The sequence below is a fragment of the Callithrix jacchus genome, chromosome 9 (genome assembly GCF_049354715.1).
Source record: "Callithrix jacchus isolate 240 chromosome 9, calJac240_pri, whole genome shotgun sequence".
NCBI classification, from domain to species: domain Eukaryota; kingdom Metazoa; phylum Chordata; class Mammalia; order Primates; family Cebidae; genus Callithrix; species Callithrix jacchus.
The window spans coordinates 92639635-92660720 of NC_133510.1; the positions used below are offsets into that span (position 1 = coordinate 92639635).

A 21086-nucleotide genomic window follows, 5' to 3' on the forward strand; every position below is an offset into this window, starting at 1 on the left:
AGACAAGTTAGGGTCTTGCAAAGATGTCCAAGTGACCACTGATCTCATGAGATTTACAGACCTCATTGACACTTGAATTGTGAAATCCAAAGGTTTTTAGATCATTGAGGAAGTTAAGTGTTCTGACTTTGAGTTACTTTTCTTCAGAGTCCAAATACCTGCAAGGTGTGGTATGCAGCCAGTGCCAGTTTGGCTTGCAAAGACTTTTTCTGGGCCAAATCTCCAGCATTTCCGAATGCTGTTCTCCTGTGCTTGTTTTTCCAGTGTCACTGGACATGGTCAATCCTTAAGACATCCAAATAAGACAGTAAATGGAGCACATCTAACAAAGTTAGCTCATCATCTAGTAACTTGTTTTTGCAGTTAATTTTACAATCTGGCATAGTATTGACATCCTTGTACTCCAAAACAAAGCTCATTAGAATGATTTGGCCTTCGGTAAAATTTTCCTTCAATTAATTAATTTTTTTTTTTTGCTCTGAATTTCTTTCAGGAGAATAGATTTGTTTTCAAAATGTGTATCCTTGGTTACTTATTTATTTAGCCCTACCAACAGGGAATACCATTCTGGACTGTAGGCCTGGTTCCTGCTTTTCTAGTTTCCAGTTTCCATATAAATATTTAATGTATAGTCAGCACATTCCTAGTAGTCTTCTAATCTTTTGCCTGTCTCTGTTTTCTCTTTGCTTCAAACTGTCTTACCATACTAATTATGCTAAATTTACTATAGTGTCCCTTCTCTGCTGAAACATGTTCAGTGTTGCATCACCGCTTATATAAGCAAGTCAAACAAGACTGAATTTTTAGAAATTATCTAGTTTGCCCTCTTTATTTTACAGACAAGGAATAGAAGTTCCACAGAGATGATGCTATGTGTCTATGCAGAAGTGACTTGCTGTAGAGTTCTGGTGGTAGAGCTGTTCCTCCTGTACCCTACCACCTCTCATTTGACCTCCTTAGCTCAACATTTGGAGTGTCCCTCTCAAATGCAGTTTTCCTGGAATATTTCTTATCTCTTATCTGGTTTCCCTAACACACCATGAGCTTTCCTATTTCTTTTCTTTTGCATAGGACCCTTACCCTATCTAGAATACCTCACTCCCTTGCATTTAGTATTAATAGAAATTCGTACTCATTCGCATACCATGGCTCACTGAGCACTTAGTATTTTATATGAGTTATTTAATCCTTATAAATCCGTTAGCTAAATTCTACATGATTCCCATGTTACACATGTGATAGGAATGTAGGTTGATTCCATGTCTTTCCATTGTGAATAGTACTGTGATGAACATACAAATGCATGGGTCTATTTGGTAGAAAGATTCTTTTGGATATATACCCAGTAATGGGATTGCTGGGTTGCATGGTAGTTTTGAGTTCTTTGTGAAATCCCCAGACTTCTTTCCACTGTGGCTGAACAGTGTATATGCACTCCCTTTTCTCTGCAGCCTCACCAGCATATGCCGTTGTTTGACTTTTAATGACAGCCATTCTAACCAGTGTGAGATGGTGGCTTATTGTGGTTTTGATTTGCATTTCTCTGTTGATTAGTGATTCTGAGCAATTTTTCATATGTTTCTTGAGCCCTTGCATATCTTCTTTTGAGAAATGTCCATGTCTTTTGTGTACTTTTTAATAGGGTTATTTTTTGCTTGTTGGATTAAGTTCCTTATAGGTTCTGGATATTAGATCTTTGTTAGATGCATAGTTTACGAATATTTTCCCCCATTCTGTAGGTTGTCAGTTTACTCTTTTAATAGTTTATTTTGCTGGGTGGAAGCTCTTTAGTTTAATTAGGTCCCAATTGTCAGTTTTCATTTCTGTGGGAATTGCTTTTGAGGACTTAGTCATAAATTCTTCTCTAAGGCCAATGTCCAGAATGGTGTTTGCTAAGTTTTCTTCTAGGACTTTTACAGTTTGAGGCCTTATGTTTAAATCTTTAATTCATTTTAAGTTAATTTTTGTATATGGTGAATAGTAGGAGTCTAGTTCCATTCTTTAGCATATAGCTAGCCAGTTATCCCAGCACCATTTCCTGAAAAGAGAGTCCTTCCGCATTGTTTATGTTTGTTGACTTTGTGAAAGATCACATGGCTTGTATGCGTGAACTTTATTTTAGATTTTGGATTAGAGGTGCTCAACCTGTGTAATACTAAGAAAGTAATATTAATACAATAATTTATTGTGACCACAAATATCTACAACTTGACTTTCTAAGTTTTCTTCCAAATGTAATTAGAAAGAAATCAATGAAAACCAAGAAAGTAATAACTGGGAGACTGCACTGTGGGTAGGTGTGCTGAGGCCCAGCACAAAAGCCAGGGTTTGCATCCTACCTGCACCAGTTACTTCTAATGCCTGTGACCTTGGGGATACCAGTTAACCTCTCAGAGTTTCCATGACCTCATTTGTAAAATAAGCTTAATATGATCTTTATGGGCTTGTGGTAGAGACTGTATATGAAAACTTGTTGTAAATTATAAAGCACGTTTCAACAACAGTATTATTTTTCAGTCTCACCAGAAATTAAATATCAGTAAATCAGCTGAATGAAAAAATTACTTTATTATTATTCACTGCCCCACTGCCAGTGGTAGAGTGCAGATTTCAGTGTTTTTGTCAGGGAACTTCAATAAGGCTTCTTTGAACCAACAGTTGTATATAAATTATTCATGAAATGGAATTGGTCAGCATGCTCTTTATACTTTCTTTACTTTAGACATATACTCAGATCCCACACTTTCTAAATACTAATCTAATTATTGTATTTTTAAAATAATGTAAATTATGCTTAAGAAAGGGCTATATTGTCAAGCAGCTTGTGTTCAGAATACCTGCCACTTCTTGCTGTATTTTTCTATCTGGAATGCCTTTAACTTACCTGGTTTATTCGAAATGAGATAGAATATTGCTGCTTAGTTGTTGCTTTCACACCTCCAAAAGGTCTGCTGTGTCTTTGTCATTAGGGTTTACATAAAATGACTAGACCCTTTTGCTTTTCAAAGATGAGGATGAAGATTAAGAAGAGAAAAGAAATTATGGAAGCCTGGTGAAAATTTTGAGAGGAAGAAAGTTAAGTGTAAATAGTAAGGGAGTTAACTCCTAAAATAAATGAAAAAATGCCATCATGTCTGGCAGCTCAGATGTGTTTTCAATAAGCAGCAATGGAATGGATGCAGTGGCTCACGTCTGTAATCCCAGCATTTTGGGAGACCAAGGCAGGCAGATCACTTGAGGCCAGGAATTTGAGACCAGCCTGGCCAATATGCCGAAACACCGTCTCTGCTAAAAATACAAAAATTCTCCAAGTGCATGCCTGTAGTCCCAGAGGTTGACACATGGGAAGATTCTTTAAGTCCAGGAGGTGGAGGTTGCAGTGAGCAAAGACCACACTACTACACTCCAGCCAGGGTGACAGAGTGAGACCCTGTCTCAAAAAAGAAACAAACAACAAAGCAGCAATGATTCTAATATTTTATTTAGGATGGCATGAAGAGGGTTGATGGTGAAGATTCACAAGTGGGAGATACCCAGAACAAGTTCCCAGAGAGTTTAGAGTGTGAAAATACGTAGTAGAGCTAAGAGACAAAGGAGGCTCCGCTCTTGAGGGACCTGGGTTCTAGTTCAAATTTAAAATGTGATGGTTGTATGACCTTAGTCAAGGTACTTGACCTCTTTGAGCCTCAGTTTCTTCATCTGATAAATAGAGATAATATGTCAGAGGGATCTGATTATGTGAACCCAGGGAAGAGGAACCATACCAAGTGCATCATTTCAGAGCTAAAATGAGTGTGGGTGGTATTACTGGAAGTAGCATAGTAGTAAGCACCATGGGATCAGTTACTACCTTAGCTCCCATCTGACTACTTATGCCCATGCCTAAATTCATTTATCGATAAATTGTTCTCAGATTCTAGAAGCTATTGACAAGACCAAGAAGAATCATACATATGTTGTTATGGTAAACTCGTACAAGATGACCCAGTCCAGCAAACATGCACGTGATCTTAGCTTTTTGTAAGGAAAATAAAGTTTTTAGAGACAAAATGAAGGAAAAAATAAGTCTACAAAGAAAGATAGATCCTTGAAGATGTCATGGTGCAAAACCACTTTTTTACGTATGTTATCTGAATACCCGATGGGCTAAGTCAATTTTTGGCTAAATTATTCATCTGGGTATTTTAATGATGATATGAGAAGGGTGGGACAGCAAAGTTAGTACAGTATAGGAAGGAAGAGAACGTAGAACTCTGTAACTTATCAGGATTACATGCCTCCAAAGTCAGTTGCCAATATAGCTCTCAGTAAAGAACATGGATTGAGTGTTTGGCACATTCATCTATCCTAATTCTAAGTGACCATTTGACATAGGCATCTTGATCTTCATTTTATAAATTAGAGGAACCAATGTACAGAGTTTAGATTTGTCCCAGATTCCTTCATCCCAAATATATTGCTTATTCACTTATGCTAGAATGACTGATGTCAGTCAGATGTTGTTTATAGCCTTTAAAAGAACCTAGACAAATATTTGAGACTTCTCAAATTAAGAGAATTGCATTACATCACAAACTGAATCTTTCTAAATTATTTGTTGTAAAGTGTTTGTATTTCATAGGTAGCATTGTTCTTTTGAAGTTTCACTGATCATTTTTTGGGTTCAACATACAATAGTAGTTCAGATTTGGGTGCACATCAGAATCACCTGGAGGACTTGTTAAGTAAGATTCAGTAGGTCTGGTATGGCCTGAGAATTTGTATTTCTAGCAGGTTCCCTATGGCTGGCACATCACTTTGAGGTCCACACTTTGAGAACCATTGACGTAAAAAGCATATATTTTATGATTAATTCTATGGAGGAACAAGTAGGAAAATAGTCCTGGAGGGGAATTCCAAAATCACAGATGGAAGCTGAAATTCAGATCATGTTTACAAAACTCAGTAGGTTATACCTAGCCAGCCATAACTGAATTGGAGTCCAAAAGATTTGTATTGTCACTCTTTATTTTGAAGAGTGCCTTTTGATTACAGAGGGAAATCAAGGATTAAAGATTAATATACATGTAAATATTGAAATCCATTGGTAACTTTAAAAAGCACCACAGTTTTGTATGTTTTTTCCAAACCACTACAAATATTATTAATTGATGTGTAAGAGTTTTCTTATGGAATTCTTTTTCTTTCTTTCTTTCTTTCTTTCTTTTTTTTTTCTTTTGTCTCTGTAGGTGGCAAATCTTCCGAAAGACTATATGATAACCCTCAAATATGTCCCCGGGATGGATGTTTTGGTATGTAAACCGCATTTCTGAGTTTCATTTTAGTAGCTCACAGAAGAAATGGGATCGTTCATATTGAGATACTACATTAGTTACTATTCAGCAGCTTGTTTATTGTCAGGATTTGAAGAAGTTATCTTTGGAATTTGACTTGCAGGGTTTTTTCCCCTCTTAAGCAACTGTTAAACTTAATCAGTGATCAATTCAGCACTATAGACCTGTATAGTTATTCTTCAGTATCCTTAGCGGATTGGTTCCAGGACACCTTCCAACCCTCCCTCCTTCCCACTCAGTCCTCCATCAGGATATCAAAATCCTATGATCCTCAAGTCCTTTCTATGAAATGGCATAGTATTTGCATATAACCTATGCATGTTCTTCTGTATACTTTATTTTTAAATTTTTATTTTTCACTATGGAAGGCACACTGGAACCTCTGTATGCTTTAAATAAGTTCTAAATTAATTCTAATGCCTAATATAATACATATATTACATAAATCATTGTTATACTCTGCTTTTAAACTTTGTTTTATGTTTTCTGGTTGTTTGAATAGTTTCCATCTTTGGTTGGTTGAATACATGGATACAGAGGGCCATCTGTACTCCCAAAGTAAATGCGATTTATCTTCTTTAGACATAGTCACAGATTTCTTATTTTCCTTAAGCATCCCCCCAAAAAGGGCTTGAGTATAAGTTTATGTAAATTCTTTTCATAGATGACTTCTCTAATCTGTTTAATTTGAGAACACAAATATTTCGTCTCTGAATTTACTAGCAGTGCAATAGATTCTTAGAACCTTACGACAAGTGCATGTGTTTACTATTATAAATACTACTATACTGCTGAAACCAAGAAATTTCAATTATTTTTCTCTTTACATAGTATCAGAATTCATACACTAAAAATATTTCAAGCATAGAAAATAATGTAATATCTGTATACCCATCACAGAGCTTATCAAACCTTACCATTGTGCAATATTTGCTTTAAATATTTTTTTAATAATGAAACATTACAAGTATAACTAATGCCCTATGTATGCGCCTTCCCTAGCTTCACTAATCCCCACTTTGTCTCTTAGTGGTAACAATTATTCTGAGCTAGACTTTTTCATTCCAATGTGTGCTTTCAGAGCTTATAATGTAGAGAGCATTCCCTGGAGTTTTTCATATAAGAGCAGAAGGAGCTTCTCTTATATGTTTACTGCAATGTATGCACCCATACATAAGACATTGAGCTTTTTGCATATTTAGTAATTTTATGTTAAGCTTTTATACTTTGAAGTTCACTTACATCTTTCAACATGCGTTGACATGTTGTTTTATGTTGGCTTATTTCAACTACTGTATTGTATGTCTTGAGTAAATGTAAAACCATTTGAGTGTCTTGAGTCAATTTAAAACTATAAAGCCAGTACTTTGCCAGACTCTCTTCTATACAACTCTCATCTTTCCATAATATACCAAAACTTAGTATACATCTACTTTGTGCAAGTTGTTTTAGGTTTTGACCAATTTTTGTGAATCAGTCCATCAAAACTGTTCCTAATTTAAGCACATCAGTATGTGCTTGTGCTTAAAATGCATTTCAAAGACTACAAGGCTGTCATTTCAAGAAGAATGCCAAAGCCACATTTTTTAAAAATTAGTAAGCATTTTAGCATGAATGACCTAAAGATTTTTCAGAACTCCTTAGAACATGTATCTTCATGTTGAGCCAATTATCCTCAAGCCTAGGTCAATGTCTCTCCTATTGAGTTGGGGGAGTTCTCTGGAAATAAAAATGGAAAATTATTAGCAGCCTGAAAGTTAATTAATTATATTATTTGGTTACTTAGTCGGCAAGTATTTAATTAGGAAAAACTAACTAGGAGCCAGCACTTTGCCAAACACTTTAAGAAACAAACATACATCAATTAGGCAATGATCTGAGGTTCGAAAAGTTTAATAATTGGGAAGGCAGGCAGGGGGATTATGCGGCCTTTTTGTGACACATTTCCATTTGCAAAATTATTTCACATATTAATTTTCCTGGCTGATTAGAAAAACTCTGAGGAAGGTAAAATAGCTATTATGATTCCTATTTTACAAATGATCTTTTGAGATTTACAGCTCAAAAGCATTTTGCCCAAGGTTATACAACTAGAAAGTGACAGAGTCTTAAAAAGAAACCCCCAGGTCATCAGACTCTTAACCCTGGGTTACAGAAGGTGAGGATCTAAATAATTACAATACTTAGGGAAAGTGTTTGAAGGGAAGCCTCTAGGTAATAAAGACCCATCCCAGATCCTTCCTGACTGCAGCAGCATTTAGGATTGTGATTGCCAAGCACTCAAATAAATCCTGCTGCTCTTTGAAAAACAAGTGTTAAACTGAAAACAACTAAATAGAATATTTTGTGCTGGTATAATCATAGCCTGTGCTAAATCATATATTTCAATGTCGACTGGTGATAGCAAGAGCCAAGCTTGTGAAAATAAAGCTGATTCACTGCCACATATTTTGTGCTTGTTTCTGTAATTGAGAAAAGTCTACTATTATTTGATTCTGGCATGCTGTCCTGGCACAACTGCAGAAACACTGTTCTTCTTGGCCACCACCGTGGACAAGAAAAATAAGGCCATGCTTAGAGCATTGGGCAGAACCAGGGGTCTCACCCTTTGTTTTACCTTCATGTTGAAATGTTGGTTTCTGCCAAGACCAGAGGAGTTTCCCAGTGGGGAGGCCTCTGATTATTTGCCAGTGGTCAGAGTCCCAGCTGCCTTATCTTTTGTCTTTAAACAATAGAGGGCGGAGTGGGATTGGGTGCCAAAAAGATTCTCTGGGGCCAAAGCAATAAAATTCTGCCTGCAGGCACTGGGCAGAAGAAAGCTCTAGAATAGAATACACTTTATTTTTATTTATTTTTCTTTCTTTTTAAAAACAGCTAAATTCTCCTGGAAAAGGGAGTTCACTTTTCCAAGGTCCTTCTTAGAAAATTACCTAGCAGATTCTGTCTCACAAATAGCAGGGTATGATCAACCACTTACTGTTTAAATCTAACGATAATCACCAATGCTATTTTAAACTCTTTGAAGCTATTATATTGGCAGACTGTTAAAATTTCCTTTAACTTCCTAACCTTAAAAAATACCTAAATATTTCTGATCCTTTACATTTACTAGTAATGTTATTGCAGAAAGAATAAAAATGACATTGCTGTATTGTTGCCACACATCTTCATTCATTTTAACTTCCATAGCACTACATAAAATGAGTTGCTTGTGATATTTGAGTTAAAAACTCTTCACTAATTTAATTTTTTTATTTTTAGCTATTATGGATACATAAGAGTTGTATATATTTATTGGGATACACATGATATTTTGATACAGGCATGCAGTATATATTGATCAAATCAGAGTAACCGGAATATTCATCACCTAAATTTTATCATTTCTTTGTGTTAGGAATATTCCAATTCCAACCTTTTAGTTATTTTGAAGTATACATTTTTATTAACTGTAGTCACCTATTTTGCTACCAAACACTAGATCTTATTCCTTCTGCAATTTTTACTTAAAGTATATATTCATCAGTTTTCTTTAAATTTTGTATTTGCAAATAATTTTAAATTTACAAAAAAAGTTGCAAGAATATTTAAAGAACACCCATGTTCACTATAATCCAGATTCACCTAATTTTAACATTCTGCCTCATTTGCTTTATCAGTTGCTTTCTTTCTATGTATGCATGTGTGTTTTACTATGTTCTGAACTTCGTGAATAAGTTGTATACATCATGGCCATTTACTCTTAAACACGTCAGGTGCATTTCCTAAGTAAAGGAGAGTTTTTTACCTAAACACAGTAGATTTGCAACTTCAATAAATTTTGTAATAATTATAATTCTTTAATCTAGGTCTGTATTTCAATTTAATCTTCTTCTCTTTTTTTTGCATTTTTTTCCCTCCAGTATAAGATCTAATCTAGGATCATAATTTGCATTTTGATACCATGTGAATAATGACTCCCAAATATACCTTATTCTGGGAATATTTGACCTAACATGGCAAAAAGGACTTTGCAGATGAAATTATATTAAGGATTTTTAGATGGGAAATTTATTTTGGTGGGCCCACTCTAATTTACATGAATCCTTATAAAAGGGAGGTAGGAGCATCAGAGCCAGAGAGGGAGATTTGAAAATATTACACTGCTGGCTTCAAAGATGGAAGAGGGATTCACAAGCCAAGGAATGTACATGGCCTCTGGAAGTTGGAAAAGGTTTCTTTTAGAGCATCCAAAAGAAACACATCCCTAATGAACATGATAATGGCCTCTTAAGACCTATTTGAAACTTCTGACCTCCAGAACTGTAAAATAATAAATTTGTTCTGCCTTAAGCCACCAAGTTTATAGTACTTTGTTATAGCAGCAATAGGAAGCTACTACATCATGTCTCTCTAGTCTCCTTTAAGAGTTTCTCGGGCTTTCTTTGTCTTTATGGTTCTGATATTTTTGAATGAGACAGTCTTCCCCTTTAAGAAAAGGGTTTCTCTTTGCAACATTGATTGATGTTTCTTAATGCTTCTGTTGAGCTTATGCATTTCAAAGGACAGTGCTACATAAGTAATGATGCGTGCTCAGGTTCCGCATCCAGAGGCACACAGAGTCCATCTTCTTATGGTGCTGTCTGTTTTGATCATCTGGTTAAGGTGTTCGGCTATTTATGTATATTTACTCATTCACAATTTTTGGAGAGACACTTTAAGACCCTGTAAGCAAGGCTTCTCCTTATCAAAGTTTCTCCCAAATATTTAGCATCTATTGATGATACTTACCTGAACCAATCTTTGTGTTCATTGTCAATTTTTCATTAAGACTTTTAAAAGGCACAGCTAAATGTGGATGTGATTGGCAGCATATGATAATACTCTAACAATAAGCCTTCCAGCCTTCTTCTTTCTTCAGTACCCTTCCTCAGGCATTCACAATTTCACTTCTTGGCTATTCTCACCTTTTACCTGGCCCCGTTACCTCTGGGCTCTTTCCATTTTCTTTGATACCTCAGGATTTATTACTGATGTTTTGACTCTTCCTGAATAAAGAGAGTGATTTAAAAAGAAATACATCTGATTACTTCATTCCTTCCTCTTTATATTAATTAAATGGCTTTTCGTTGCTCTTAGGAAACAGCAAAAGGAGCTGCTTCAACAAGGCCTCCAAGACTATATAGGGATCTGGCACCTTTCCAAATCCTTTTTTAGTCCCTTATCATTATGTGTTCCTTGCTGCCACTTTTCTTCTTGCTTGGCTTTCTCTGTACCTGGAATACTGATTGGTTCTTCTGTCTAAGTAACACCTGACTCTTTTAGATTTGAGTTTGGATTTCTGATGAAATGAAATTGTTCTGTTGGGAACTCTTTTTATAGCACTCTTCAGAGTAGCAGTTTTGTATGTATTTGTGGGATGATTTAATGGATAATCTTCCACTAACCTGTAAACTTCGTGGAAGTAGAAACTATAATCTTTTTGCTCTGCATTAGGTTCTCAGTGCTTCATGGATGCTTATAGGAATCTAATGAATATTTGTTGAAAGGAGGTGAAGAAAACAAGGAAGAAAAGTTCCATAGCATATAATCATTTGTAATTTACTTAAGGCACAGATTCAAACTAAGTATAGTCCACAAGGTTATGATGATGAAGTGAGTGCCTATAACTCATCACACAGCATCTGCACTGCAACATTATTATCTTCTTTTAGATATTTGTGCATTTTCTGAAAGATTTTAGGTATAAGAATTGTATTATACAATTTTGAGTAATCACAGTTTCTTTAAGCCTTCTGTTCTCCTGCTTTAATTGAATCATTTTTGTATTCAAGAACCTGCTTATTGTTCCCAATTACTAAAGGCTGAGAGTCAAATTCTTAAACCTGATGTTTGTGACTCTATGTAATCCTACCCTACCCTAACTCATCAGAATACCCATTATTCCCCAACACAAACTTGCCACCTCAGCTACATGCATCACTGCCTCCTAAAATCACTGTGTCTATTCTCAAAGGATGCCCTTTCTTCTCCCATCCACATATCCAAATTCTACTCACAGAATCATGCAATATCTTGGAGCTGAACACATCTTAGTGGTCATCTCCTCCAAGGTCAGTTTAAGATTCCTCTTTCTCACAAGGTCATTTTCTGCTCTTTCAGACCATACTTTCTCTCCTCTGTATCATTTGATCAGGTGAAACTGGCATCACATCTACTGTGAGTATTTTGCTTGATGCTTGGGACATGGTGGTCAGCAACACTAACATTACACCTGCTATGTGGACCTTGTCTTTTGGTTTATTGTCTTGAGACTTCTATGGAATTTGTCCAGAAGCTATTCATTTTGGGTACATGATTATATATTGCTTACACAGAGCTTAATATTTTAAGTGTTATATATTCGTCTCAAGGTATTATTGTGAGAAATAATTAAGATATAAAAAAGTGAGATGTAGTGTGCATATAATAATTGTCAGATACTATCTTTATTATTTTGTTGTTTTCTCTTTTTACTATATTTTGACTATCTACAGAGCAAGATTGAGATCTTTTACTCCTGTGTATCTCCTCACCATTCTTTAGAAAAGCCAATGTATATTGTTGCTCCTCAAAAAATAGTTATGAATAAACATTTAACTCTTGGCAAAAATGCTAGATTTCCAAGTCTTGAAGGGGCCCATCGTATTAGTTTAGACTCTTGTGGTTCTCATTAATAGTAAAATTCCCATTATTATAAGGACACTAATGAATAGCATCCCACCCAAGTGCCTGGGTGCAATAGACCTCATGAAAGGAGATTGGGAACTATCAGTTTTTCTTTCTCCATCTCAGAATCTTTGTTTCTCTGCCTCATTCTATTTGTGCAGATTTTTTCTCCTTTGTTCCAATCTCCTGGTAGAATGTAACTGCCCAAGAGCTGCCAGATTTACATATTTCAATTTCAACCCTACTCAGAGACTAATTATCAGTTTCTAATTATCAATGCCAATTTTGGGGAGGAACTTTCTGATTGGCCCATCCAAGTCAGGTGTCTATCATCATCCAGTCAACTGTGGCTACAGGGTAAGTTCATTGTTTGTAAGCATAGATTCTGAGGCTCTACTCCTACATCATAGAAATGATTTATTTAAAAAGAATATGCATAAAATGTTATTTGAATGAATAAAATATGATATTAAATGCTATTTGAAGTGGCTCTTTTGTACTCTACTACAGTACAGGGGCCTGTCTTCATAATAAGTGATTATATTAAGATGTTCAGATTATCTAGGCAATTATAGTCTGATAGAAAAACAATGGAAGCCACATTTGTAATCTTAATTGTCTGGTCGACCCACTTAAAAAAAAAGTGAAAATGAGCAGCTGAAAATAAGGATAATAAAATTTATTTAGTCCCATGTATCCAAAATATTGTCATTTCACCCTAAAAATCAATATAAAAATTATTAATGGAATGTTTTATATATTCATATGATTGAAAATCCACAGTGTGTTTTACACCTACAACATATTTCCATTCATACACTAAATTTTCATTAGAAGTAGTTACTCCATATTCAGATATTTTATAAAATTTACCATCGAAAAGATAGTCATATATCTGTTTTTTTTCCAAACATACTTAAAAGTTTTCTAGTCTCTAAATAAGATGATAATTATTGACTTTTCAATGTAAAGAAATTATAGTTAAGTAAAATTGAAATTTTAGTTCTGCGGTCACATTCAATGCATTTTGAGTGAGAGGAACTGCAGATGGATAGTGGGATTCCCATACTGGCTGCACCGATTAGATAGGCTCGTTTACTTTACAGCTGGAGAAACTGAAGCCCCAAATAGATTAAATGACGTGCCTGAAATCACAAAATGAGTTGACAGAGTTGGGACTAAAAACTGGGCCTCTAGTTCATCATTGCTACCCTCACTCCCCAAACCCCGCTGCTGTTCCTTCTCTGTTCTATTTTAGGTCTTGCCTAGGGGCCATTTATAGGTCTGCCCTGGGAAACAACACATATTTATAGTGCTTCGGTTGATTACCATCTTAACCAGATTGAGGTTTCGACATCACTTTAATTCAAACAAGAAATGGAAAGTTAGATACCTAAAGTGAACACTGAAGACCCAAATTAATTGTTCAGAGAGAGGACTAAAACAAATCATTACAAAACCCAGCTCATCCAAAAAGAAGATTTCGGAGACTACACTGGCAACATGCACATGCAATATTTTGCAAAGTGTTTTTATAGGAAAGTTTTAAATTTGCCTGCCAATGGAATGTTTGAGAGTAGAATGTCAGCTTTCTAGCCACAAGAATAAAAACTAAGAGTAGTAAAGTCCACAAATGGCAATTGTCATGATTCCTCAGAGGAATTTACTTTCATTGATATGACTCTAGATTAAAATGAAGCAGAATGAACTGTTTCTGTTCCCAAGAAATACCTTAATTGTGCCCAAGAATCATGTGTCTGGTCCAGACGTGAGACCACTTGAGTCATAGTGAATTTGGCAGAGAAAACACTTCAGTTTTATGTGCTTTCACTATCCTTGTGGCTACTAGAACAAAGTGAGTGATCGAGAGTCCTGGTTTTCTCATGTTTCTGTGTAAATTTGTTGTGTAACCTGGAACAAGACACTTCACTGCTCTAGGCCTTAGTTTTCTCACTTATGAAATTGATGAGACTGGTCCTCAGTATTCCTTTTAGTTCTGAAATATGATGATTCTTATGACAGGGCTCTAGAGTTTGATTGCTCATCCCAGAGGTAGATGCTGAAAGCACAAGCTGAAAGGCATGCTTTGTGCCTTAGGCATGCATACCTCTAATTCCAGCAAGACTGAGGTTTGACACAAATTAAATAAAGTAAAACAAAAACAAACTAGGCAGTAATGCTGGTAATTAGGTTAATCAGATTGGAAGGCTGGGTGAATACTTCTTAGGAATGTTCTTCGGAAACCTCATAGTTAATGAGCCAGGGCTTTCCTCTCTGAGAATCTCTAATTGATATTTCACTAACCCCTGTGAGAAGAACGCTCTCACTGGGTAAATATAGTAACTTTAGGACCTGAAAAAAAGCACATAGAGGTCTCTCTGTGAATAGCTACCAAATGGAAAGTAGTGTAAAGTGCATTAATGAAGAAGTGTTACAGTATGTTTTATCTTCTTTCAGCTTCTTATTCCATGAATCTTACCACGATTGCTCTTAAAGACTGTCTGTGGGCTGGGCATGTGGCTCACTCCTGGAAGCCAAGTTGGGTGGATCACCTGAGCTCAGGAGTTCAAGATCAGCCGGGCCAGCACAGTGAAACCCCATCTCTACTAAAAATACAAAAAGTTAGCCAGGCGTGGTGTCAGGTGCTTGTAATCCCAGATACTTGGGAGGCCGAGGCAGGAGAATTGCTTGAACCCGCAGGTGGAGGTTCCAGTGAGCTGAGATCCTGCCATTGCACTCCAGCAAAACTCCATCTCAAAAAAAAAAAAAAAGAAGAAGAAGACTGTCTGAGCATCTAATACCAATACCAAGGTGGAATAATGTGTCAAATTATTTCACCTAACAAACCAGCACAGTTTCTTGAATGAGGCAGGGATGGAGAGGAGAAAGCATGCCAGAATTAGCAAGTCCCCAGAATGATTTTAAAGCACATGGTTTATTTTAGCTAGTTTCTCAAATATACTGGTTCTGGAGCTACAGAGATTGCCATGTCACATATTTTGTGGAATTCATATATTATCTTTCTAAAAAAATTTATGCTTAGTCTTAGAATATACATATATTTCTGTTATTAGTCTTAGGAAATAGTCATATTCCTAGTTATGTTTAGAATGTTTTTAATTTTATTCATCTTTAATTACATATTTAATCATTTAGTGAGATCATGGATTTGGTGTCCTGGTACTTTAAAATGTCTAAGGATGTTCACAATTTTTACCTAATTTTCAGTGGTAGTGACATGCCAACAGTCCCAGGATATTGGTTCAATATCATTGAATCAGTTTGGATTCTAGAATAACACGTTATAAGCATGGAGGAATAGAAAGCACACATTTTTAGTAGTCCTAGCTAGAGCTGCTATAATTAACCAAGAAAATGTAAGAGAGCAGCTGTCAAGAAAGATGACATGAAATTGAGAGAATGGAGTCAAGAAAAATTTTTTTACATCCAAAGCAGGATCTATGTATTTCTTCTTTTGGAAACTACACATATAGGTGAATAAAAAATGAAAATATTGTACATGCACTTCAGGAATTTAATTTAATTTCTTTAAGAGAGACCCATTCACCTAATACACTTAAGGAATTTAAAAGATTATTTGTGTCACCTCTGACATCCTATATGACTGTCAATTTTCTTAATCCTTCACATCTTCTAGTAAGAGAACATTATATCTTCTTACTTTCTTCTAATTAATACCATTGAGATAATACTTATATAAAACTATTTACATTTAAAATGTCTCTGAAAAATAAGAAGCAGTGATAATGTCATTTATTAAGGCAAAGGAAAAAATACAATAAATAAAAAATGAATGAAAAATGATTGCGAGGGTTTTAGAAATACACAATTTTTCACCTATGTAGGCATGTAGTTTATATCAACTATTAACCAATTGTTCATGATTTTAAAATGCCAAACATTAGAGTAGGATTAGATTGTGGAATTTACATGTTTAAACTGTAAGAAAGCACAGGATTGAGGTTGGAAATTTTACTGGAAAGAGTTGATTGTTTAGACTGTTGATTTAGGTATGTGAAAATGGGAAGAGGTCAGGTAATGGCTAAGTAGGAACTAGAATATAAAATGTAAACATAGAGTTCAGTTGAAAATAGTGGTCAACAGTAGTGGCAGTAAGTACCCCAGAATTCCTCAGCTTAAAACTAAGAAACAAATCAACAAAATCTTTTCTACTTTAACCACAAAGAGAGCAAAATGAACAAAGTACCCATTCATATAAGACAACTACCACAGAAACAAAAGGAATGTCTGAATTCAAACAAGGGCGTTTGATTTTGATTCTTGCCAGTGATCCAAGGCAAGTATATTCATAAAGTGAGGAAATAGAGTCCTAAGAGATCAATACCTGGAATTTCACTGTTAGAAAAATTTGCACAATTTCAGCAGAATGAATTGGTGAAGGCTACTCTATCACATAAATGCACTATTCCAATAGCATTTACAGTGCATGCTGTGTTCTGCATCTTAGGAAATCTGTTCATTGTTGATAGGGCTGACTGTCTATAAGGAATTATCACTGTGTAAAAGGAAAGAAACTTGCAGAGCAATTCAGTATCCGAGGAAAGACTGACAGCTTTGAAAGAGACCTGATAATGATGCATGTAGGAACTTGCATGTGCTTGAAATAAGCCCTGATTTAACAAAACAAAGACTATTTTGCACATACTTTGGAAACCCATATTCTTTGAGAACTTGGTTATGACGAGTTGAAATGGCCACTTGAACTAAATTCCCATGTTGAAATTTGTTTATCTTTCTTATCTGAAGCCAGAGCCAAAAATCCTAAAAGTTTTGAATGACGGTTTTGTGGTTCCAGGAATTTGGGCTCACCTATCTGCAGATACACCTGTTTCCTTTTTGGCTGTATTATATTAAGTAAAAGTGTTCTATTAAATGAATATAAAGTGGCCACTTCTATACTTTAGAATAAATACATTATTTGAGCCAGATGCAGTGGCTCATGTCTGTAATCCCAGCACTTTGGAATGTTGAGGAGGGAGGATTGCTTGTGGCCAGGAGTTCAAGAGCAGCCTGGGCAACAAAGCAAGACCCCACTTATAAAAAGAAATTAAAAATTACTCAGATGTGGTAGCATGTGCCTTGTAGTGCTAGCTACTTGGGAGGCTGAAGTGGGAAGATCCCTTGGGCCCAGGAATTCAGCATTGCAGTGAGCCATGATTGTACCACTGCACTATAGCCTGGGACTCAGAGAGAGAGCCTGTCTCTGTAAAAAATTAGTATAAATAAATAAAAGACTTTTTCTACGGAGATATTCTGCTGGTAAGTAGAGAAATAAAGCTTGGTAGTTGGATTTATTTTACATGTCATCAGTTACTCTGAGTACAATATTTTTGTTACAAGTTGTATTATTTATGTTTTTAATGACCTAATTCAATGTTAGCTATTACAAATAATAATCTTATTTTTGCCACTGTAGCATTTTAGCAGAGTTCAAAATACAACAGTTTCCACTTAAAAGATCTTTATAAGAGAAAAAAGATAACATGTTAAAATGATATAAAGTATGCAAACTTACAACTTCCCCCTCCTGTTGCAAGAGTCCCTCCTCCTATAACAAGAGTCTCTCCTCCTCCTGTTACAATAGCCCCCCTCCTCCTATTTCAATATTTTAAGTAATGTAATATTAATTTTAACAATCTGGCTGGCACGGTGGTTCATGCCTGTAATCCCAGCACTTTGGGAAGCCAAGGCGGGTGGATTAATTGAGATCAGGAGTTTAAGACCAGCCTGGCCAACATGATAAAATGCTATCTCTACTAAAAATAGAAAAATTAGACAGGTGTGGTGTCGGGTGCCTGTAATCCCAGCTACTCGAGAAGCTAAGGCAGGAGAATTGCTTGAACCCAGGATGCAGAGGTTGCAGTGAGCCAAGATCACAGCACAGCACTCCAGCCTGGGCGACAGAGTGTGACTCTGTCTCAAAATAATAATAATAAATAAATAAAAATGAAAATCTTATAATTCATTTAATATACTAAGAACTTTTTCCTTAATAATCTATACCTATCTTGATACACAGTTATTTAAAGCAAGGCTTAGCAAACTATACCCTGTGGGCCATATTTTTTTTAAGGCCAGCCAGCTACGATTGGGTTTTACAGATGAACCTTTGCAATCTATTTGGTGATAGAGAATGCTGACTTTGAACCCCAACTAAGCAAAGTGTTAACCCAAATAAAGGATTCCATTCTTGTCATTGGTAGATCTATGTTGCAAAAGATTACTGTATATCCAATTATTGTGCAAATAAAACTATACTGAATTATCACATTTTAAAATGTATAACAAAAATTTTGTGGAAATGTGCTTTTTCTTGTTAAAATGTACCTACATAATATCCTTGATTTTACTTCTCGGCATGTAAAACCTAAAACAGTTAATACTTGGCCCTTTGCAGAAAGAATGTGCTGACCCTTGGTGCAAAATATTTTATCCCATTCATTCATTTTTTTCAATTCACATGCACATACATTCATTAAATTGTTTCTGAGCAACTCTCATTTACCAGACACTGTTCTAGGCATTGGGGACATGACAAAGAGCAAGATTAAAAAAAAAAAAATTGCTGCCCTCATGCAACTTGTATTCAAATTGTCTACATTATCACCTCACAACTTCCCTTCATGGGAGGTGCCATTATTCCCATTCTATAGACAGATAAAGTGAGATTCAGTGAATTTATGTAGCTGGCTTGGAGTCTTTCAGCGAGAATTGGACCAAGTTATGTTTGACTCCAAGGCTTGAGCTTCTAACCAATGGGTGGGTAGAACTGGATTCATGGGCTGGGCTCTATGCTTGATTTAATGCTCTACCATAACAATCTTGAAGTTCTTAATGGTTTTTGGACAAGATTTTGAACAATAAATATATTTTCATTTTGCATTACATTCCACAAATAATGTAGCTGGTACTGCCACTACCAAAAGTGGTTCTTCTCTCTCACACTACATTCCTCCTAGGGCTGTTTTATAAAACACCCACATGAATTTATCTGTCTAGAAGCCTTGAAATCTATCAAGCACTTTAAAAACAGAAGGTATTATTAAGCAATTGTTTTATATTCTAGTCCACCAAAGACTAGAAGTTCCTTAAGGACTAGGATTCTCTCTCACAGTAATATTTTGTGATTCCCTCTGCATCTAAAGCTTTTTTGAGAACATAGTGACTAAATAATTACAATTCTTCAATAAAATTAAATTCTATTAATATCTTAACTTTGTCAAAGGTAAGACCTGGCTCTGTCTTGGCTTAATTTTCTTCCATGGAAGAGCAAAATTTCTACCATCAATATTTTTCCTCTGGTCTGTGTGCATTTGTGAATTTTGAAAGAGACTATATATCTGAGACTCAAGAACTGACTTGTTCAAAGGAGATCCTTTTTCCAGCAACCAGTGACTAAACACGTTGATAGCTTTGAAGAGTACTCCGAGTTTCACAACACGAGTTTTATGGTGCTTATTAAAGTAGCTGTTTTGTCTCCATTTCGTATCTTGCAGCCAAGTCATTGCTGGATAAGTGAGATGGTAGTACAGTTGTCAAGCAGCTTGACTGATCTTCTGGACAAGTTTTCAAATATTTCTGAAGGCTTGAGTAATTATTCTATCATAGACAAACTTGTGAACATAGTGGATGACCTTGTGGAGTGCGTGAAAGAAAACTCATCTAAGGTAACTCTGATTACATTGGGATTGTTTTTCATTATCCTTCTCTAAAAACCCATGCTTCTTGGTGCTGTTGGGGAAAATATGGCATGTTTATTTATGAGATTTTGATTGGATGAACTTCAAATTTAAAAATCTTCTAAGATTGCAAAAGATGAGCAAAGGAAATAAGTATTTTTAGTTATACTGCAATACTGAAGTGTGCATCGAATAGACTTAAATATTGTCTTCTAATATAAAAGTAAAACTTATTTACGTTACAATGCAAAATAAGCCCTGCCTTTTTCTTTATTTTCTGTAAGTGAAGTCCTGAAAATCTTCCTATTAAGTTACAAATGTTCATTTAAATGGAAAATTGTAATAAACATACCCCTGTCCTTTTATCCATAACATAATTACCCCATAGGTCACAGCAAAGAAATACATTTTGGCTCCTCAAAGTCATTGAATAACTGGTCATCACCAACTTCAGGATAAGGCATGACATATGGGGTAGGCAATGTAGTCCAGAAAATAAGAGTGAGACGTTGGAGTTTAAATTCTGGTTCTGTCAGTAATGAATTTTGTAAGCATAACTTCTTTGTGCCTCGCTTTATCTTTAAAATAGAGACAATGCCAGAATTCCTCTAGTAGGGTTGCCTTTAAATGAGGTGTGATAAGTTCTTTAACACCATGCCTAGTAAAATAAATATTAACACATTTTGTCATTTTTTTCATCACAGTTTGTTTATAGCAGAATCATGCTTAAGAGATCTGATTTGGTATACAGTTCAAATGGCCAATGATTAGCTTAGGAGACTTCTATAAGTTAAAATCCAAAATTTTAAACAGAATTCTGTACTTTAATACCTAAATGCTTTTTCCTGTGTCCCTTCTAAATTCCAGCTATTCTTCAAGACTCAACTTTAATCCTATTTGTGCTCCCCAGTCTTATAATTTTTACCATACTAATAATCCAGTCACTACCTTTAATCTTTCTATTGTTTCAGTTTCTAATTTCCAAAGTCAGAATGTAGTGTTAATCACTCTTTCATATTACTACGGCATTCTAAAGAGGTAGAAGTTACAAAAAGTACAGTATATCACACAAGGTGTCACAAAGTAAATAACATATGCATTAGAGCCTTAAGGTAAATGGTGATGTTGGGAAGAACACTGCAAACAACACAGAATGTCCATTTACTAAGTATGGCACTTTGGTGGGAACCCAGGAGATTATTGATGATATTTCTCAGTTCTTCTGGAGACTGAGAATATATCTATGAAGCAGTTAGAATAGTGCCTAGTAAGTAACAGACAGATGTTTATTTTGGTTACCTACTTTTCTTTATAATCATTATGTATCCCTATAATATAGCTTTGA

General features: G+C 35.4%; 1 protein-coding gene across 10 annotated transcripts in view; it reads left to right on the forward strand.

Annotated features, from left to right (window-relative positions):
* The window catches only part of KITLG (KIT ligand), an 84612-nt gene that overhangs the window by 39793 nt on the left and 23733 nt on the right, over positions 1-21086 (forward strand). For 4 of the 10 annotated variants that reach the window (XM_078337045.1, XM_002752832.6, XM_009004338.5 and 1 more), the window contains 2 exons: positions 5229-5291; positions 19559-19729. In XM_078337045.1, the coding sequence (XP_078193171.1) occupies positions 5253-5291; positions 19559-19729 (210 nt within the window). In that variant the 5' untranslated portion in view covers positions 5229-5252. Of the gene's footprint in view, positions 1-5228; positions 5292-12181; positions 12378-19558; positions 19730-21086 lie in introns of all 10 variants that reach the window. The other 6 variants (XM_078337041.1, XM_078337040.1, XM_078337046.1 and 3 more) reach the window with 2 other exon arrangements.